Here is a 23,561-nt window from a genome sequence, read left to right as displayed (position 1 = left end):
TCCTGATATCAATGTCTTATAACATAATTGACATTATTAGTTTTTGCAGCTGAACATTGGCTAATTAGCTATCATGCTTCATAACTGAACACATATGTTTCAGACCCTGTTAGTCAAGTTGAACTATCGCTCTGACTGGGGACGCTGAGGGCATGCTGAATGTGATTTGACCAAAGCAGAGTATTAATACACACAGACAGTGGAGCTGTTTGCAGATGGCGAGCATTTTGATTTGTTGCGTGGTGGCGATGTCTTGCAGATAATACAACTACAAGTATAATTAATATATATATTTTATAAAAGAAATTAAAAATAATTATATATTAAATATAGAGCCATATGAAATCCGCGTTCGCGGACAGAATCACGGAATTGAGCAATAAAAATGGAATCAACTGTTTAATAAAAAACTTTTAATATCTTTTATTTATTTTTGGGGGGGGAACTTGTACAGCACTTTGTTCAACTTTGTCAGTGCTGTAAAGTTTAAACCTTTTTAAATCTTAGACAAACTAAACACTTTGCTTTCATGAAATATTGTAAGCCGTCATTTGAGGCTTTATAAAAGCAGCACAATGAACACAAATCTGTCAGTGCCGAGTCCAACCTCATCTTAAATAACAAACAGCATTGCTTGTTGTAGTTAACAAAGAGAGGCAGATTTTTTTTCTTCTTTTTTTAATAAATCGAATTTTATTTTCATATTCGAATCCCATGCCCATCGAACGAAGCTTCGAAGTATTTAAGACAGCACTATTAAATGGACTGTTATATCTTATTAAATTGTGGACATTTATTCATTCCCACTTATTAGACACTATTTCTGATGGTAAAATGCGCGTACAAAGCAAAATACAGAATTCTGAAATATTAGAACGGAAAAAACGGAATTTAGAAAAAAATTAAATGGAATTTGGAAAAAAAATTAAATGGATTTCATATGGCTCTAATTAAATATATATTTTTTTTATAAAACCAAAAACGATCAGTATCGGCCGATATGGCTCATAGACGATCGGTGATCGGTATCGGTGGCAAAAAACGCGATCGGGGCATCCCTAATATTTCCGTGCGGAACCCTTATCCCCAACACATAGTTCTGTGGGTGAATTATGTTGATCCACCACAACCATCTGAGGTGGTTGCCTCCTCGTCATAGTTATATTGCGCTCTCTATCTGTTCATTAAAACAAGCTTTGAAATTACACCATTCTACTGACGGCTACAGTGTAGGCCTAATAAGATGTTTAGGTAAAATGCTTCAGAGTAAGACAAATGTCATTTTAAAAGTTAATTTCATTCCATGTTAATTTGCCCGGCTGTATATACTGAAAGCTAGCAAAGAGTAATGGTACATATAAAACCAGCAAGCTTTTACCCATTTGCAAGGGTTAAAATGATGTGAGTTCTAATTATTGTATTATTCTTTTTTTTCCCTTTTTTCAGAAATGATACCACTCCAACCTTCTACAAGGCTAAAACGATTAGCAGAATGCAAGCCTCTGCCAGGACCCAGAGCGGACTGTACCAGAACCAGAATGGACCATACCAGACCCAGAGCGGACCACACCACACCCAGAGCTTACAGTACCAGTCCCAGAGCTTACAGTACCAGTCCCAAGTTGGACAAGCATCTCAATACTCCCACGCTGCCAGTCGACACAGTGACGGAAATGGAAATCAGGTCACTCAGAGACCAAGTGCCTCCTCGAAACTGTATGACTTAATTACCGCAAATATTACACAGCCACAAAGTGGTTATTTCATCCCTCAAAATGGAGCTTACTGGAGTGGACAGACACCTAATTGGCAGACTGCAAGAGCCCCTCAGCAGACGGTATCTTCACTGCAGGTCCCAGCTGGAGGGAGGAGTAATAACTACCATCAGGGGACTTTTACACATGACAATGCAGCCATGCAAGCAAACAATGAACCTCAGCAGGCTTTACACCAGAACTCTCTGAACCGGCCAAATCCGAGTCCACCTAATGGAATACAACATAATCCTTTTTACTTATTGCAAGGCTTTGTATCCAATTCTAATCAGCAAGTTATAATACAGGCTCAACAACCAGTAGGAGCACAGGATGTGTCTGTTAATTGTGTCCCACCTAACAGGCTCCAGTGTGGTGATGCTAAGAATGCTTCCTATCAAAATGTTAACAGGATACCAGTTAACACTCTCCTCACTCTCCCTGCTCCGGCTACTTCTGTTCAACATACACAGATGTCTCCTGCCGGAACATCAACCACTACATACAGCCAACGGATGACTCATAACGATGGCTTTCAACATGGAGTCCTTCCCCACACTACTGCACCAAGTCAGATGACTTCCTCTCAGCCTCTTCAGAGCATCAGCCATGTCATGACGTCAGACTCATCGAGTGGACAATCTTTAACGCAAATCACTGAGATGGCCACTTCCTCCAGCCACTCTGCAACACATCCAAATGGCTCCCAGTATTCAGATGGACGTAACTTACCAAAAAAGAACGGGCCACACACAGGCACATTGCACTACATGCCCAACTCTCTAGGGACTAGGTTAGCTACTTTACCAAATGCTCCCCCACCATATTACCCTGTACAAAAGGGCATCTCTTCAAATCAGCACAGTTCAGAGGCTCCCCCACCATATTTCCCTGTACAAAAGGGCATCTCTTCAAATCAGCACAGTTCAGAGGCTCCACCACAGGATCGCCCTGTCTACCGGTACATCATAATGAGTGAGGATGAAAGTGGAACACCACTTAAGGTTGTTTATCATGGACATAATGCGGATAATAATGGGATCTCGAAGGGCCTGAAAAGACGTTCTTCAAAAGTCGTACGACAACCGGAGCAATGTCGCCTGTCATCTGGAAAGACATGCAAAAGACGTGGCCAACCATCTCTCCCACAAACACCTGCCTCATCAAGCAAACTAAAGGACAACAATAATCGCACATCTCCTGGTCATGCAGGCCAGAAAACTATTCCAATTGTACAACCACTGTCTCAGGCAAACAACAATGATATCTCCTCTGAGATGAGCAGTGGCCAGTGTAAACAGACCACCACAACAGATGAATCTGGTAGTGTCTGTGAGGAAACAGCCATTGTGAAACCATTTGTAGACCACATTGCTGAATCTACCTCATTGACACAGCGACTAAAATCTGTGAATGGTGTTAGCCTGGAAATGTCCACTGAGGAAGGGGCTGATACAATGACAAATCATGACACAGGACAATCAGAAACGTTGCCAAACTATTTACATGCAGAGGAGGTGGAATCTCAACCATCTGGTAGAATGCAAGCCACACCCACTTCTCATCAACCAGTCACCACTGAAGTGCCTTCAAGTCGAAGTGAGGCAATCTGTGAAACTAAGAGACAAGATGAACCAATTGCTGAGGAGTTTGACTTGTCCTCAGTTCCATTAACCCCATGGACATATGATAAATTGACAAAGTTGGTAGAGGTACTTCATAAAAAAAAAAAAAAGATCCCTCCACAAAATGATGTTACAATTCCTGATGTCGCAAGCACGATTTTAAGCATGTTTTGGGATGCAACCTACGAAAATGTGTTGATGGAAATGGACTCTCACACAAATTTAATGAATGAGATTGAAGAATTCTGCAGCAAACAGCTTGCATCAGACTCTGTCATACTCTTAATGGTTTCACGCAAATCTTGGCGTAACCTGGTTGGTAATAACTGCATGATGCTCAAGCATGATGCTGTTCATCGTGAGAACACATACAAGTCACCATGGTTAAATACCAATGAGCAGCTGGATGACATCGATAAAGAGTTTGACTTCCCTTGGTCCTTGAAGTATGGTCTAACAACTCTTGAGAGAGACGAACAGCCAACACTGATTAAGACGGAGAATGGTTTTCCTGAAAACACAGCAAGTGAGGTGCAAAATGAAGGGGTGTCTCCAACAGAGATCACAGCACTATGTGATGATGATTATCTAGAAAAACAAGCCTCAAGTGCCAGAGATGGCCTTAATCAAACCCCCGTTCCTCTGGAAAATGCAACGGCAGATTCTATCGATTCCATTTACTCATTCAAGATTGATGTTTTGCCTCCAGAAGAGGCCAGGGCCCTCTTTGAGAAGTTGAACAGTAAGCAGATGAACACTGAGAAGACAGAGGATCACTCTGAGATTATCATGTATTTGGAGGATGACTTGCCAGAGATGGCGAGCGTCAGGTTGGGTGCGGTGAAGTTGAACAGTGAGCAGCTGAACACTGAGAAGACAGACAATCACTCTGAGATGTTCATGAATGTGGAGGATGACTTGCCAGAGATCGTGAGCGTCGGGTTGGGTGCGGTGAAGTTGAAGTTGAACACTGAGCAGGTGAACACTGAGAAGACAGAGGATCACTCTAAGATGATCATGAATGTGGAGCATGACTTGCCAGAGATGGCGAGCGTCAGGTTGGGTGCGGTGAAGTTGAACCGTGAGCAGGTGAACACTGAGAAGACAGAGGATCACTCTGAGATGATCATGAATTTGGAGGATGACTTGCCAGAGATGGCAAGCGTCAGGTTGGGTGAGGTGAAATTGAACAGTGAGCAGCTGAACACTGAGAAGACAGACGATCACTCTGAGATCTTCATGAATGTGGAGGATGACTTGCCAGAGATCGTGAGCGTCGGGTTGGGTGCGGTGAAGTTGAACAGTGAGCAGCTGAACACTGAGAAGACAGAGGATCACTGTGAGATGTTCATGAATGTGGAGGATGACTTGCCAGAGATCGTGCGCGTCGGGTTGGGTGCGGTGAAGTTGAAGTTGAACACTGAGCAGGTGAACACTGAGAAGACAGAGGATCACTCTGAGATGATCATGAATGTGGAGGATGACTTGCCAGAGATGGCGAGCGTCAGGTTGGGTGCGGTGAAGTTGAACAGTGAGCAGGTGAACACTGAGAAGACAGACGATCACTCTGAGATGATCATAAATGTGGAGGATGACTTGCCAGAGATGGCGAGCGTCAGGTTGGGTGCGGTAAAATTGGAGAACAAGGTGCAGGCCCCCATCCAAGAGTTTTGCTGTACCATGAGGTTGATGGAAATGATGGGGGGGTCGAACCCTCCCTCACTCTGTAATTGCCAGTCCAGGCGTGAGCAGAGTGCTGATGGTGTCAATGCGAAGAGCTGTGAGGAAGAAAGGGATGTACAAATGGAGACCTTTCATGTGATGAAGCTAATGAAGTTGGACCCCACCATGGAAAGCAAGAATAAAGTGGATATTGGTAATGCCATGGATAAGCAAACCTTGACGCCTACATGGATGAAGCAATGTGACAATCTCATTGACCTAACAGAAGAGGATGAGATGCTTCACTCTCAAACCAACATGGAGCCCAAGCGCATTCTTCCATCATGTACACCATCGGTGGACTCAAACATAATTGTACGAGAAATCGATGATTTCTTCTCCTGCAGTGAAACGGAATTGTCCATTCTTAATTCAGAACTTGAAATAGATTATGGACAATCTGAGCAGAAACGGCCAGGGCCAACAGAGACACAGTTTAACACTCGGCAGAAGCAAACTCTTACCTTTCAGAAGGAGGTTTCTCTTTATTCACAGCTCACATCCACTGAGAAAACTAATCAAGTTACTTTTCTTTCATCCCTCTCCTTGCAACAAAACAACTTCTGCATCCCACATCCTGAAAATAATCTGAAACTTAAGGCTAGGAGAAAGCGCAAGAGACAGGCAGAAACTCCTGATTCGTTGCCATTACCGAAAAAGATTAAAGTGTATTTGGAACCTATCACTGTAAAATTGGCCTTATTTGGCTCATTGCCACATAAAGAGCACGAGACCGTTATAAACGGACAAAGATCTTCGAATAGCCATAACATTTCCTACACACGTGGAACACCACAGCCTCCAACTACTCTTTCTGTGACAGTCGGCTACAGACGGAAAGGACCAACAGAAATAACCCCTATAATTGGAAGTCCAGACAAACGGGGGATCTCAGAGGAACCCTCTGAAACTGGCCCCAAGTCGGATAGTCCAGTTGAACAGCCCATGTTGGAGGGACCTTCTGAAACTGGCCCTGTGTTTCATAGTACTGTCAAACAACAAATTTATGAAGAATGGAGGAACCGTTTTGTGCCAACAAAGAGGAAATCCAGAGGCAGAGTAAAGTCACTGAACAGTTTTGTACAAACAAAGAGGAAGTCCAGAGGCAGGGTAATGAGACTGAAGAAGGGTTCATTTGCTTCTTCACGTCGAGTAAGGCCAGAGACGACTAAAGCACGTCCCCCCACAGTCACAGAGGAGCTCCCAGTAGCTTCTGAAGGAAAATCGCCACCTGGTACAGATGAGACCAAACACGCATGGAGTGCTCAAAGGGAGTCCTTTTTAAAAAGTCTTAGACAGAGGGTGGAAAAATCAAAAACATTTCCCAAAACCTTCAACTTCAACCATGGACCAGGTGACCCTGAGGAGTCGACTAATCCTCAGTTAGGTACGTTATGCTGTAATATTAGGCTCATCTGTCCACTACATTGAAATTACATATTTCCACTACATTTACATGACCAAAGTAGGCCAACTAAGAAATTATGACTATGAACAAGTCTGTATTCCATGGTTATTTTGATGCATAGTAGGTAATGGAACCTTATTTATTGTAAACCTCAGACTTTCTACCAAACGGGCATCATTCGTCAAATGTAGTGATGTAAAAATGCATGGACTGGACATAATTGTCCATATTTAGACATGTTACATGCATGTAAAATGCATTTTTAACTGCAAATTCGATGGTGTAGAGTACTTTGCTGATTTATTACTCACCATCTCTGGCAAGTCATCCTCCACATTCATGATCATCTCATCCTGATTTTAGGCGGACTTTTAGAAAATAGGGCTCCGGGCATAACACTTTGGTTGCCACTTGTTAACATGGTAAAACCCTGTTGAATGCCGATGTAATCATTCCTCTATGTGCCCATAACTGCGCAAAGTGATGGATGGCAGAAAAAGCATACTGGCTGTCAGTATACAAGTTAATCTTTTTACCTTCTGCTCATTTACATGCTCCAATAATAATACCTATGAGCAGTGTATCCATTGTTGTTACTGCGAATCCCGTATGTGTTTTGCCATACTGATCTTTAGACGATGAGCCATCTACAAAAACGTCTATGTAGCCCTCTTGAGGTGTATCATGCATGTCTTGTCTGGGTTTTGTAGCCTGGTCTGTTTCATGAACATGCAACAATGTGGTGAGTCATCCTCTGCTGTAGGAAAGAGTGTTGCTGGATTCAACATGGTGCATCCTTTCAATGTTATATGAGGTTGTGACAAGAGAGTTGCTGTCAAATATAATTGTCTGGCTGCTGTGAGGAATGTTAATTTAGCTTGTAGCAGTAACGCATCCACGGCGTGTGGTACGAAAACTGTTAATGGGCTATACAACACTAACTCAGCAGTTGCGGTGACGGCCATGCTGGCGGCTACAGTGGCCTGTACACAAGGTGGTAGTGCTCTGGCTACAGAATCTAGTCGACTAGACTAGTATCCTACTGGATGTCTCTTGGTCCCATGCGGTTGGGTGAGCACAGCGCACATATTACCTGCGTTATTGTGACTATAATCTGGAAATGCCAGAATAGTATTTGATTGTAACAATTTTTTCATTGTTATGAACGCTTCGTCAGCCTCTGGTGTCCATGTCAATTTGTCTGTCATAGCCATCTGTGTAGTGTAGAATAACACCTGTAGGGGAGCTGTTGTTCTAGAGTATTCAGGAATCCAAATTCTGCAATAGTTGCACATTCCAATGAACAACATTAGCTGTCGTTTAGTGGCTGGTTTTGGTGCCTGTGCAATTGCCAACTTCCTGTTTTCATGCAGCCGTTTTCCTTGCTGTGAAATCTGATGACCCAGATATGTGACTTCCTGTTTTCACAAACTGGAGTTTTAACAGAGAGACCTTGTTTCCTGTCTTTGCTAAATGCATTAGAACATCTAGGTGGTGCTTCTGGATCTAAAGGAATTGAAAAGAATGCATTACTCAAATTTATGACTGAAAACACCTTTCTCTGTGGTTCTAGACTGTTCAATGATGTATTACATATGTATATATTATAGTTGTATTTATCTTTAGTTCAACTATAGTCTAGTAGACAAAAGCTGGATATGTCTGCTGTCCTTGTCTATTAATGTCACAGAACCCTGAGTTCCAACCCCTTTTTAGACTCCTCCCTCTGGATACTGTCTTTCTGTAAGGGAACCCGTGGTTCAGTTGAGTTTTATCCTCTGTGTGTTCCACATCTCGTTCTGAATGCCTTGCCTCTATATTGTAACGGTTGTGGTTTCCAACGTTATAAGACGACTCTCGAGGCAGTTTTGGTAGTTCTTAGTGCAAGTCTTTATTCACAGTTCTCCATTATAGGTTGCGGTATCAGACTCATTGCTACCATTTCCCATGCCCAGAGAGAGTGCACGCTGGGTGCCCCACCCACTTATACCTCCCCAGGTCAGCCCGTGGACTCTCGACTCCGTCAACCCGCGGCCGGCAATCCGCTTCAACAATGTTGACTGGAAAACGAGTCATTGATAAGCGACGGGCAGATTAGACACATAGCCATAATTTAAAACATAGATTAGGCGTTTTTAACACTAACATTGAAGTGGATGGTGGCATTCAACGGGTAAATCAAGGTTAAGCAAGGGCTCTGAAAGTGTTAACAGAGAACACAGTTTTAGCAAAGGTAGTATACCGAAAAGGCACCTTACAGTCCCCTCTACTGATGGCCCTGGTGGTAATGCCAGTGTCTTCTTTTTGTTCAATGTCACTGCCTTTTTTATTAGTCCTAGTTGTTGGCTACAACTTTGCCACAGTAGGCATTAATCACTTAATAGTTCAAATGTCTGTGTCCCATTCCCGTTTGCACACGCAGATACACACACACACGCACACAGTGGGCCAGTGACTTTGGTGGTATGTGCTATTGTACAGATGTGTGTCCCGTTCCCGTTTGCACATGCACGCACAGTACAAATATACATTTATTTTTTAAAAGAAAAAACTGTTACTTGAAATATTTTCACTGTGCTCCTAAATATTTATGTGTGCTCCTAAATTTCTTCGTGTGCTCCTAAATTTTTTCATTTAGGAGCACATGTGCTCCTTGGGAAAAAGGTTAGCGTAGAGCCCTGCATTAACACTTTGAATGCCGACGACGTGTATTCTCGTCTTATCAGACCCCCGTTGAGTGCCGACGACGTGTATTGTCGTTTGATTTTTTTATTAGCGATCTGAATTCATATTTCATCAACCGAGTCTCCCGTTCGTACAGCAGACTCTCTAGGAGCTCAGATGGGAAAAAACCGCCCCCTATCGTCTATCCCTGTGTAACTGCAGGTCAGTCGATTATACTGGGAGATCCCTGTGGGGGTGGCCAACTGGCTCCATTGTGCTGGCGAGCCGTCTGATGATGAGGGATCTGATCGCGAGTTGGAAAGCAGCCTGGAATATATATTTACAGCAGCCAATAATCAATCAATAAATGCGATCGATATTTGGAATGGCGATCAGGAATTGGAATAATCTTTTTGGAGAACATCTGATCTAAGGTAAGGAGTCTGTTACCAGTTTTAGGATAATCAGACCTGTATTCACTGAGGTGTGTGTGTGTGTGATCTTGAGGAAATGGATAATAGATTTTTCAGCCCGCCTCTATAGCGTGCATAAGTACACGTATACTATCGATAATCTAGCGTTTATTTGAAAACGATTCATAAATAGGCCGACAAATGACAACGTGTCTAGTGTATTCGAGAATATTCCAATAAATGCCGTTTATGGGAGAATCTCTCAATTTAAAAAAAAAAATTTGAGAGAACGATAGCTTTTCGAAATGCTATAAAAAGGATATGAACCGATTTTTACAAAAAAATCCGTTTCGACAATGTTGACTGCAAACAAGTCATTGATAAGCGACGGGCAGATTAGACACATAATTTTAAACATAGATTATGCGTTTTTAACGCTAACATTGAAGTGGATGATGGCATTCAACGGGGTAAAAAGGTAAACAAGGCCGGCACTGATAGTGTTAAAGGTCCGCGCTAGTCTGTGTCTAATGAAATTACAATTGCATGTCATTTAAGATCCGCGCTGGTCTGTGTCTATAATGAAATGAGAGGAAAGCTCTGCGCTAAAGCAAGTCTCATCTCAGCCGCGACGTGACAACATATACTCGATGTTCACGATATAGTAATTGACTACATCTCATGTAGAACAAGCCGCGATACATCGAGTATACTCGATATATCGCCCAGCCCTAGTAGATTGTAATGAACCAAAGGAGAATATAAATATTTTTCTTCATCTTTGACGTGAATAACACCATGCTAAAATTGACCAGACATGAAAAATTGCCACTGAGCTCATTCAGCACCTTCTTTAGATCACATGTACAAAAGTTCTAAGCAAATGAATAAAGGGCAGATGATTAAACAGAAGGTTTTGTAGATACAGTACTGAATTCTGCCATCTGGACACATGCAATTGAAATGTGATTATAGAATATCAGGCCTATAAATGACCTTTATTATGGCCAAGTCGCACATCTATGGATCGGGCCAAATCTCCCCTTTCCAATGGCAGAGTTAAATCTGGATTTATTTCCACCAAGCGCCCCTGACAAAACCGTCAATCTACTGTAAGTACAGTTACGTTTTTATAATGTAAATGTCTCCGCCATTTTTTCATCAGATTGCAACGGCGTCTTTTGCTAGACGTTCACAGAAAGGTAGAGAAACGAACTGCGTTCTAATTTATGACAATAACGTTCAGGTTTGTTCCACCCGTGCGATATGATCCCGAACATCCACCTGCCACCAGGAGGTTTCATTGAGTCATGGTGTCCTACTCACCTGCGCCACCAGTAGCCAGTCTGTTTTTATACTATCCTTTATTTTCTTCAACCATTCTATGAAAGCGTCCTTGTAGTTGATAAACCTAAAGTATGCATTAAAAACATTGTTTCAGTGAATCTCTTCATTACATTGTGGATGAATCCCTTTTGATGGTCCCAGGAATAGCCTAAATCTCACACCTTGGTGAGAGCCAGGTGGGCTAAAGTCCTCGCCCCTTCTTAGGCCTTGTCCAGACGAAGATGATTTCAGTTGTATCCGTCAAAGTATTTTATCGTATGCACCTTTCGTCCACACGGAACCGCGTTCTGGGAGCCTGAATACCCAGAGCAGACTAATCTGAAGACGCAATAAATCAATCGATCAACGCCACCCTTGCCTTCCCGTTTTTACTAGAGTTGTTCCGATACCGATACCAGTATCGGAAATGCCACCGATACTGCCTAAAATGCTGGTATCGGTATCGGCGAGTACACGTAAATTCTAGCCTCCGATCCCATGACGTCATTTATCTCCTGCGGAGAGTGAGGATTATAAAATGAACGTGTTTTAAAGTGTGATGCTGTTTGTCATTTTAACAGCAGATACACTTTCTTAAATTCCATTGTCCCCGACAGAGCATGTGACGGGGAGCTCGGACGGGATGTGTTTTGCTTGCTGGTGTTATGATAGCATTAGCTGAAAAGCTAGCTAGTTGGAACAACATCCGCTTTAACGTTACATCAAATCAGATGATCGCCTGTTCTTTCTCCAGGACCTGACACTGTCCATCTATCAACAATAATGCACCCACGGTGAATCGTATTAGCTGACTAACATTATCAAATGTCAATGCGTGGAAGACGAGCTAGGTCAGCAACGGTACCTTGGCTAAAGTTGGTGCTATTCATAATCCAGCAATAATGGCTGCAGACCTGCAAGCAAAGTACAGCAAGTTCCAAGTGCCAAAGGATAAGAGTCTGAGGCGGAGTCATAGCTGTCAACATTGGCAGGAGAAAAAACGTGCACATTTTAGCCCCGCCCCTTCTCCAGGCCCCGCCCCCTCGCCCCTTTTATTTTTTTGGAAAAACTTGCCAATTCCGTGAACCGTGAACAGGGCGTGAAGAAGGTTGAAATACAGTACAATCCCGGGAAAAACGGGAGTGTTGACAGCTATGGGCGGAGTCTCAAAAGAGAATGTTGAATATTTATTTTGCATCGAAAATCACAACATGAACGTTACTACTAGCCAGAGCCTCTGCTAGTACTAGCTTACAGACTGGGTAGCGAGTGCAACACGTCTAACGTCCGTGCGGATCATTGGAGTAGGGTATATCTGCAGTGCCGCAGCCCCATACTCATTGATTAATGATACTAATACTAATCTATACAATCACCTATTGTTGAATAAATACCATTACTTTCTAGTTATTACTAAAAAACAGTATATATAAAACAGTATCTGTAAAAAAAAAAAAAGTATAATTTATATAATATCGTTTTTAGTTTTTTTTTTTTTTTTATGTATGCACTGGTATCGGATCGGTATCGGCCGATACCCAAAGCTTAGGTATCGGAATCGGATCGGGAAGGAAAAAATTGTATCGGAACATCTCTAGTTTTTACAAGCCTATACGCATCTTTCCTGAATGGATGACGTGATAGCCCACCTCTCCCTTAATCCGCATGCGCAAACCCAGCCAACAAAAAAAAAACATCATACATATGTCTTATATGTCCAGAAATGTCCTGGCTAGAAGTTTTTATTAAACACCGGGAGGCTACTGTGATGAAATACACGATACGATACTAGCTAGAGATTAGCGTCACATAGCGGGCCTTTTTCTGAAAACCGAAATAAGCTAGCTAAGTAGCCAAGCACATAGACTGTTCCATAGCATACGCCTTTAGTTGATCATGACAAATCCTCTCTTACCTTGACGATTAAAAAGCCTCCATAATTTAGTAAATACTATTCCCATGGCTGGTGTTGAGATTTTACGATGCCAGCTTGTGAGAATTCATTGTAGCCAGCCAGCTAGCGTTGATGCTATTCAATGCTATCAACATTAGCTAAATAGCTAACCAACTAAATAGATGGCAGTGGTATCCTGAGGTAACGTTAAACTTGTTATTGCACAATGTCGTTCTATTGGATTCTCATTATATATTACTATTGTAATTATGCACATCGTTGCGGGCACGACCCCCCGCATTTCATTGTATACTTGTATGCTGTGACAAATAAAAACTCTTGTATCTTGTAAATACAGATAACTTTGATTACCAACGATAGCTAGCAAGCTAACTAAATAGCTTTGTTTGTCTGGACTATCATACTAGCTAACATACCCAACTAACGTTAATGCCATTCAGAATTTATTAACATAGCTACAACACACAGTAACGTTAATACAATTACATGCATCATTCATTGTTTACAATGAACGGGTGGGGCTAGTCGAAAGGGCTGAACACGGGGACAAGTTAAACATCAATAAATTAATTTAATACAACAGGTAGTTCGAGCCGCACCACAGGGCTATTATATTATATACGGCTTTGACGCGCTCTCTCTCTCCTGCCAATTAAAATCAGCAGCTCTTCCTCCTCCCCATCGATTGCCTGTAGCTGCATTTGTACAACGGCGTCCATCCCTGCTGCTAGCTAACGTTAAAACTAACCTAAAGTTAGTTGTTCACCAACAATCTCAACATTTGTATTAGCGTTAACTCAAAAACACAGAACCGGACGACACAAGTCGCTAGCGATAGCAGCAATAATACTTCCGGTCGGGGGGTTTCAAAATAAAAGAGCGACGTCTAAAACACCGGAAAGATGTTTATTTTGTACATTTGTGGCAGCGTTACAGCATTTCAGTGTTTAATCAACATGTACTTTGTACTATTGTGTTTCACTATTAAACCTATATTGATCATGAAGATCCGTCTACCGCCATAATTAATGAATCTGGTTCCACCACAACATCAATATTGTGCTATTGGAACAGTAGGCTATTATGTTTGTAGGTTAAATATTTGATGTTCCCTATTGTCACCTTTTCAACAACCAGGAAACTAAAGTAAGATTTAAAATATTTATCAAGCATTATCTATGTTTTTCTTCAGATATCCCTGACCCTGACAAAGAACACGGCCAAGATTCAGAACGACCAGCCAAGAGACTCAAAGGTACAGATTTATGTGAGCGTTATGTGAAATTTGAAGTCCTTGAAATGGAATTGGGAACAATTTTAATAGTTCATAAAGATGTGCACATGGATCGATACCAAGTCACTGCTCAATCCCAAGGTATTGGTACACCATTAGATGAGCTTTAGTATGGTTAAGGAATATCAACAGACATCATTAGAGGAGCTTTAGTATGGTGAAGGAACATCAACAGACACCATTAGAGGAGCTTTAGTATGGTGAAGGAACATCAACAGACACCATTAGATGAGCTTTAGTATGGTGAAGGAACATCAACAGACACCATTAGATGAGCTTTAGTATGGTGAAGGAACATCAACAGACACCATTAGATGAGCTTTAGTATGGCAAAGGAACATCAACAGACACCATTAGATGAGCTTTAGTATGGTGAAGGAACATCAACAGACACCATTAGATGAGCTTTAGTATGGCAAAGGAACATCAACAGACACCATTAGATGAGCTTTAGTATGGTGAAGGGACATCAACAGACACCATTAGAGGAGCTTTAGTATGGTGAAGGGACATCAACAGACACCATTAGATGAGCTTTAGTATGGCGAAGGAACATCAACAGACACCATTAGATGAGCTTTAGTATGGTGAAGGAACATCAACAGACACCATTAGAGGAGCTTTAGTATGGTGAAGGGACATCAACAGACACCATTAGATGAGCTTTAGTATGGCGAAGGAACATCAACAGACACCATTAGATGAGCTTTAGTATGGTGAAGGAACATCAACAGACACCATTAGAGGAGCTTTAGTATGGTGAAGGAACATCAACAGATGCCATTAGATGAGCTTTAGTATGGTGAAGGAACATCAACAGACACCATTAGATGAGCTTTAGCATTTTTATTTGAGTTACTGTTTTTATTTTTTTCAGAAAACAAAATGCTGTTAGTGGCGGGACATTCATAAAGCTGTTGTTCCTCCAGGACTAGAGAGGGTACTGGCTAAAAGGCATCCGCATTGCAGCAGGCAACAGCGCTTTTTGAGCGATGCATTGTGGACTCCTGAATGAATGCTTGTCATTGTTGATTCTTAAACCTATGGGTTGCTTTTGCCGCTTGCGTGTCTTTGCATAATGTTGATCTGGTAGTGGCTGGTGTCTAGAAGGCAATACAGGATTTGGGTTTTCACTTGTTAAAATTCGCCGTCATTTTCACCTAAAAAGCCGAACCCTGACCTAAAATGGAGATGACTTGCTGAAATCTCCCATCTAGCAACCTATACCAACTAGGGATGCACCAAATGGGAAATTCTTGGCCGAAACCGATACCGAAAATAGAAAACAGTTGGCCGAATGCCGAAAGGCCGAAAATGATTCATAGAATAGATTTTTTTTTACCAATGTTGTGGAACATTATGATTGTGGAAAAATATATGATTGTGGCAAAACTTAACTTAAATAATAAATAATCACTATTATGGGTCCATAAAACATTTATTCAGCACTTCTGAATGCATACAGCACATTAATTCCATCTTTTCTCTGGCTGCCGCGGCTGACATCTGTGCTCTACTGAGCGCACCTTTCTAGTCCCCAGTTGAATGTGCTCTCTTGACTCGGCACAGTAGACGCGCGACGTGTATGCTCGAGAAAGATTATATTATCAACGACAGACAGCGTCAATGTGAGAAACACTATCCCCCCCCATCTCGCTCTGAATAATATGCATATTAGATCACTCTGTGATTAACCGCGACGGGCATATAGTAAATAAGGATGTTAAAGACGCATTTATTGGACGCGTTGCGCGCAGAGTTTACATAGAAACAGCGCGACTCCCGACAGCGCGACATCATCACAACAACACGCGTTAGGTTACAGGTTGTTTCTGTTTCGGTATTATATTTTCGGTGAAAAAACTCTTTCGGCCGAAGCCGAAAGGCCATTTTTTGCCATTTTCGGCCGAAAACTTTCGGTAGCTGAAATTTCGGTGCATCCCTAATACCAACAGATGCCAGATGGCTACTGCAAAATGGCTGCGGAGGGACATTGCATAGAAAGGGTCCTTTTATTTTCTCCCAAAGAGCTTTAAAATTGCTTGATTGAACATTTGTAAGTTCAGTATATGGATTTGTTTATATATGTTGTATTATTTCATGATAATTAACAAGAACACAATGACATTGTAGGTGTGTGGGCTCCCGATCCTCCAAAGAAGTACACCCCTCTGCCGTCTCGAGACTCTCAAGTCCCCAAGACCAGCACCATCTTCCAACAGTTTCAGAAGAAATACAAGAAGAAGAAGAAGAAGAAGAAGAAGAAGTAGCCATCAGAAGAAGAATTCAGCTGAACACATTCAAGTTGTTGACATTTAGATTGTGCTGGAGAAAGGAGAGTTGTTTTTTGTTTTGTTTCCCATGGAAATGGTATAGTAAGAACAATGTGCTCTATTTTGGGTATTCTACAGTTCTTTTTTAAGAAATCCTCAAATGTTTTAAACTGCCAAATATTCCTGACTGGTTACTGGTAGAGTTGCCAAACTTAAATGGTGATGGCAAAAAAATGTCTGGTGCTTGTGTACCACCCTTAGGGCGTGATTATTTTCATATTTGTGTGGAAGATTCGTAGGCTATTGAAGGTTCACTGCAGTCATTGTTTTTGAAAACCTTTTTTTTCATGAACAGAATGGAACGAGTACTATGTTTGCCTGGTTTCACACCAGTCTGCACTAATTGTATGCGGTTTACATTTTATTGTTCAAACGACCACTTAGGTATTTCTCATTATTGTTTAAATGTATTTTTTGTCATTAGTTTGTCCATTTTGAGTTCATTGTTTACCTGCATGTGAATTCTCACTTAACACATTATGCCCTTTGTCTGCATTACTTGAAATCTCATGCGATGAGATTTTTTTATATTCAAAAACCAACCTTTTTAAATGAATGTATATAAAATACTGTGTCATCTGCCCTTACACATACAAGTAACATGTTACTGTTTTTACCGCCTTTTTAAATATACATTTGTATAATCAACTTTATGAAAAATGTATCTTTTTCTGTACATCGTTAAAAGCTGATTCACCTCAGTTTTCCAAAATGTTTTCTCTTGTACCACTATACCAATGTAGTGCATGAAATAACACAAATGCACCTAATCTACGTTATTACTGAAGATTATTCGATACAAAAAATAAATCAGTCCAAGTCATCAAGGTTGAGCCCACTCCAAAGGGAGTTTATTTACTTTGTGACACAATAGCCAAACAAATACACACGTGCACGAGTGTACACACTATTTAGAGCGGTCTGAAATTCTTTGACATTCTGAATATTTGACACAATAGCCAAACAAATGCACTAGCCATTGTTGTAGATTAAAGACTTCCTATGTAACGAGAGAAATAGAAAGCCAGACGGAGACTGGACTCGATTTACGTAACTTTATTCAACTCAAAGCGACGGAGAGACGGGTCTATCTGCAGATGGAGTATGTGATCTGACCCGAACACAGACACACGTTGCACTTATAGTGTGACATAACATTTGTTTTCCACGGGCTGACCGTAAACTCCCAAACACATTCCTAAAAAGAACACCTTGTCTCTGCCTGACCTTTTCATGCACATAATAATAATGCGACAATTTTGTATAGCGCTTTTCTGAATGCTCAGACACTTTACATAGCAAAATAAACTATACAGTTTTAGTAGAAGAAATTTAAATTAAAAAAAATTATATAAAAGGTGAGCGAGAAAGGAGTTCAAGGCTTGAAGGCAAGGATAAAAAGGTGGGTTTTTATGACTTTCTTAAATGATGAGAGGGTGTCTGCATGACGGATATGGTTGGGCAGGGTGTTCCAGAGGGGGGGGGGGCAGCTTAGTCCTGATTGGATGGAGGAGATTAGCATCTGCGGACCTGAGGCACATCCTTAAATTAACTGCCCGTCTCATACCACTCTCTGCCACCACTAAGCCTATGGAGATGTTCACCTTCTTTGCAGGGCTATAACTTTTTCAATTGTATTGCTAAATTGACATTACTATGGCCCATTCAACATCGATTATCTATCGTTCAGGATGTAGGAACGTTATACTTTTTCATTCATAGATTCATACGAAAATACTGTCTAGAATATAAATATGTTTTTTTTTTCTACAGTAATTCCTAGAATGTGAGTTATAGGCATAAACGCATATATAGATTATCAACTGCCGTTTGTTGCCGATACACGCTATATATAAATGTCAACTGTATGTAGTATGGGTGATATATTGATCAGAGCAGTTTGCATTAATAATAATAAACAATCACGCTGAAAATGACGTCAGCGTCCTCTTACCGTTCGCCGATGAGACTGGAGGAAACAAAAAATTCCCACTTATTTGACGTGGATCGACTAGATCCATTTCCGGTTTGTATAATAATAATAAACGCCCAAATCATATCGATTATTGAGTTATGGCAGCGATCCATATACACGGATGTGTGTCTAGAGTCCCGTAACAATATGTGAGTGCCGGATGCATTTCCCCGGTGCACGGAGATCACCATAGATCCATTTCCGGTTGTAACTCCCCGATCATCCACCAGGCGGCAGTATTGAAGCGTTGCAGAGTTGTGCAGGCTCCCACTGTATCAGCCGAGGCTGGGTGAGGGAATTATGAATACCATGGCGAAAAAATTAAATATGATCTCAATAACGTTGTACGCCGTGGAATGGCAGAATTAGCATGACCTTGAAACACGTACGACGTTATTGGCGCCCAATGTGTTAATTACTTCCTATAGTTCCCCTGACTACCCCTCCTCTTCTAACCCCAAGAGTGCTCATTATGGAATACCATAATGGCTTAGTCATATTTGTTGCTTAATTTTTACCAGTATTTTTTAAAAGGTGAACCGTCATCTTACATTCCACAACAGTATATATTATATCATTATTTACTGTTACAATACTACATTTCTACAACACCATCAATATCTTATGCCAAATGATTAGGACCTATTATATAAGAAAAAAAAGTATTTATGAATTAACAAGTCAGAGTCCTTGTCTGCACCTTCCAAGTTCGAATGCAGTCAATGCACGAGTCCAAGTCAGAGTCATCAGTGCTCAAGTTCGAGTCACGAGTCCTGAAAATTAGTCCAGGACTCGGACTTGAGTACTACAACACTGGGTAGATGACCTTAAGTAGCCTTAGACCTCTCACACGTTCACGTCATTATGACGAGCTACGGTGCATTTCTTCTTTTCCCGCCTATGGCAGGAATCTACAGTGTTTTCCTTTCTCCTTTCCTTTCTTCCTTGTTTTCCTGCCATGTTGTCCTTGGTGCTGCAGGTTAGGATTTTATGTTTTGTTAACGTTCCAATTTCTAAAAGCCAAATTGCTAACTAACCCTAAATGACCGGATGTTGCAGATAATGCACTGACACTGGTAACGTTGGGTGACCTGATCTGCAATCAGGGGTGTAAAGTATTGAGTAATTGTACTTCGTTACAATACTTAAGTACTGTTTTGGGGGATTTGTACTTTACTCGAGTATTATTAGGTTTGTATACTCAATTACATTTCAGAGAAAAAAAACATACTTTTTACATATTTAAAATGCAGAGTAAAAATCTTGCAGGTCCATTAATTAGTATATTTGTTTCTCTGGCCGAACTAAAGTTAACGTTATTAATCCTGTGGCCGCAGTTTATTTAAAAATCCCCATCAATGGAAAATGAACCCGTCCATACCCATGTTGATTGGTCCTTGTGCAAGACTAAAGCGGGGATCTTTGATTAAACACCTGCTATCAGAAGAATAGACAGTCAGAAAAAAGTTTTTACTTTTACTTTTTAGTACTTAAGTACATCTAAAAGTAGAAACTTGTTTTTACTTTTACTCAAGTGTGTTTTTAGCCAGATATATGTATAATATGTATAAAGTATAATTATGCCATTATACTTACAGTGCCTTACAAGGCCATTAGTACAACATGTCACGTGTACATTATAAGGCTATGGTTTCACTTCACAAGTATATTATATGGTTTCAAGTCACAAGTACATTATAAGGCTATACGGTTTCATGTTGCAAGTACATTATAAAGGTATATGGTTTAGTTTCATATTACAAGTATAGTAGTAGGTTGTTCTCTATTTGTGTAAGTAGTTTTTTATCAAGTTTGATTAGAATGAATTAACTATTTATTAGAACAAGGGCTAATAATGGCATGAACCCCCTCCTAATGTACAGTCTCCTCCCCACCGTATCCGTATGTATATATTCTCTCCCCACCGTATGTATATGTCTCTCCCACCCACCCACCCCCTCCTAATGTACAGTCTCCTCCCCATCATATGTATATACTCTCTGTCAGGATCTATGGGTAACAGTACTGTATATTTGCATATCGTATATATCACAAATGTAACAGTACTATATACCTGTATGTCATGTATGTCCCTATGCCATAAATGTCATGATGTCATATATGTTGTGTATCATAAATGTCACTATGAATTGAAAATGGGGGACCCTGATGTAAACAAGACAAATGTCTTTCTCTGGTCTGCATCCCCTTAACAATTGTGTGTATTGAGCCGTACTGTATTGTACCCATTCTGCAATCTGTTAAATAAAGTTTTCATTCATTCATTCATTCATTCATTCATTCATTCATTCATTAATTCATTCATTCATTCATTCATTCAACGAACGTATGATATTATTTCACTGGGCACTTCTTTTTATTTTATTTATATAAAACAAAAATAAATACATACAAAATAAATAAACCTGCAAATTAGCAGTATAATACAGTACAAAATATACATAAAACAAGATTTGACATTAACACTGTCCATCAGGCTATCCTCTCCCTTTCTATTATTGTTATATTTCTATGGTGACGTGTCACATGTCACATGACCAGAAACGTGCGTGGCCAATCAGAGCGCAAAACGGGAAGTTTTTCGAAGTTGAGACGCAGACGAGAGCAATTTACTAAGAACACATTTATTATATGACGCCATGGTGCATTTCTGTTCAACCACGGATTTTTATCGATTGTGTTTTCTTCAGATTATGCTGTAAGTATTTTCGTTTCTGATTTAACGTAGTGAATGTGTTTGAACGTGGACGTCACTTCTCATCGCCATTTCAATTACATTCCATGGTGGTTATTTATTGGTTATAACGTTTGTTAAAACAAAGCAGGCTATGTGTCATGTATAGCCCATCAACGGAGGGTGAATAAAACGGCATTCAGCGCATTACCGCATTAAAAAAGGATAGTTTTAGTGAAAATTGTGATGTGTTCTCGTCTGTACCGTTAGTGCAGCAGGGGTTGGACAAATGTTCAGCCTCAAGGGCTTTTGACCCCATTGGTGTCACTGCTCGGGACATGTAGCCACCGACCGACTCAAATCTTTGAGGGGAAACCCAAGTCAAGTCTACTCTCTAATAGGCTATATCAAGTTCTTCAAGTTCGTTTTTATTTGTCACGCTGCGCATAAATTACATGTACATACAGTGGAATGCTTAGTTCTGTATGAGCCCCCCTGAGAATGTGCTTCTCATACAGTACAAAAAAAAAGTTAAGTATAAAAGAGGAATAAAGTCCCAACACTACAAATATACAAAATGCAGACAATGAGGTACAAAAAGGGCAAAATGCTAAAATTAGGTATGGATGTAGGCCTAATCCAAATCTCTTTAATAAATATATAAAATATGGTATAGTAGTTAAAAGTGTTTAAAGTGTCTAAAGACAGGGCTCCAGACCAACTTTTTCCACTAGGAGCACCCTTACTGAAAAATGTAGGAGCACCAGCACAAAAGTTAGGAGCTCCACTTAAATCGACAGTGTAGAGAGAGACAAATGGACCAGCAATTACTGTAATCTATGGGATGGATTCTACTAGTCTGGAGATGGAGAGTGTTGGGTTCTACTGTCTGGCTGTGTGACGTCAACTTGTCAGCATAAAATGACAGCCAAACATGGCACTGCAACTAAATAACACAAATACAATAGGCACATTTGTGACTGTTACAAATATAACACATTTTATACTTGTGCTACAAGATTTTGGCCTGTGCTACAAAACGATCAACCTCTGTAGCACCAGTGCTATGTGCAAAAAAAGTTAACGTACAGCCCTGCTGTACTTGATATTTGTTTGTTGTGTTGCATATTTGAAATAAACTTCAATCAAATCAAACCCCCCTCTTAAAAAACTAAAACCTGTGTTTAACCTGGCCATCTATAAAACATCATGCTAAAACTGTGAAACAAATGTCCTACTCCCCTAAAGAAAGAAATACATAGCAAACATGACTCAGTTATCCAATAGTGCTGCTGCTTTTTATTTTGTTAAAATCTTTTCCATTCTCCGCCAATATCGCTGTACAGCGTTTTTTAGATCAATATTTCATATTTTCGTCATGGTATTCATATTTCCTTGACGGAGGCTGGTCTGATGCTGTTTGAGCCGGCACAACTCTTCAATACTGCCACCTGGTGGCTGATCGGCGAGTTGCAACCGGAAGTCGATCTCTGTGACCCCTGTGCGTCTCCCTATTCCGTCCGGCCACTCGTTTATCGTCCCGGGACTCAATCCACACACCGTGGACATGGATCGTTGCCATAACTCAATAAACAACATGATTTGGGCGTATATTAGTATTAGGGCTGACCCCTATTAATCGATTAGTCGACTAATCGGTCGAAAGGGGCCGTAGTCGACTGGCCAACCTCTTAGTCGAATATAAGAAAAGAAAAAACGTATTAATTTATTTTTTATTTTTTTTATCATTCTTTCCAAAAGAAAATAGGCCTAGAAGCGTGGCTAACGCTAATGGCACGCATACCAGAGGCTAACTGCCTATGAAAACAGGCACAGAGGCACTGAAAGAGGATTTCACCCATCTAATGAACACACTAGACTAGACAAATATCAAGATGTATCCATCAGTGGACCAATTGCATGCTTTTGCAGAGGACAAGAAGCCTTCAGTCGACTCCTTCAGACATTAAGCACCCCCACAGCCAAAAAAAAAAAACTTTAAAAATATAATATTTATATTTTTTTAAGTCGACCAATAGTCGACTAACGGCAAATTTTGGCCAATCCTAGTCGACCATCCAAATCCTTAGTCGGGGACAGCCCTAATTAGTATTATACAAACCGGAACTGGATCGCCTCGATCCACATCACATAACTGGGATCTGTTTGCTCCACTCTCATCGCAGAACGCTACGAAGAAGCTGCCGTGAGTTTCAGCGTTTTTGATTATCATTTTCGATACAAACTGCTAGGGCTGACCTTCAAAGCTTTTTTTGGCAATCGAAGCTTCGGGGCCGAGCTTCGATTTTAATTCGAAGCTTCGAGAAAAAAAAGATTTTTCTTTTTCTTTTTTTTTTATCCACTTTTTCTCCCATTTTCTATATTTTCTCCCATCCCAATTTCGTATCATCCAATTCAACCCTCCCCTGTCACGAAC

General features: G+C 40.7%; 1 protein-coding gene across 1 annotated transcript in view; it reads left to right on the top strand.

The window, feature by feature from the left end:
- LOC311245090 (uncharacterized protein) overlaps positions 1-17,813 on the top strand; it is a 46,033-nt gene extending 28,220 nt beyond the window's left edge. Inside the window, exons 2-4 of the mRNA XM_084334867.1 lie at positions 1,447-6,488; positions 14,020-14,082; positions 16,255-17,813. Coding sequence (XP_084190993.1) covers positions 1,447-6,488; positions 14,020-14,082; positions 16,255-16,391 — 5,242 coding nt within the window. The 3' untranslated portion in view covers positions 16,392-17,813. The remainder of the gene's footprint in view (positions 1-1,446; positions 6,489-14,019; positions 14,083-16,254) is intronic.
- The last annotated feature ends 5,748 nt before the right edge of the window (positions 17,814-23,561 follow it).

This window comes from Notolepis coatsorum, assembly GCF_963971535.1.
Source record: "Notolepis coatsorum genome assembly, chromosome: 18".
Taxonomy (NCBI): Eukaryota; Metazoa; Chordata; class Actinopteri; order Aulopiformes; family Paralepididae; genus Notolepis; species Notolepis coatsorum.
This window is presented reverse-complemented; position numbering and strand designations above follow the sequence as displayed.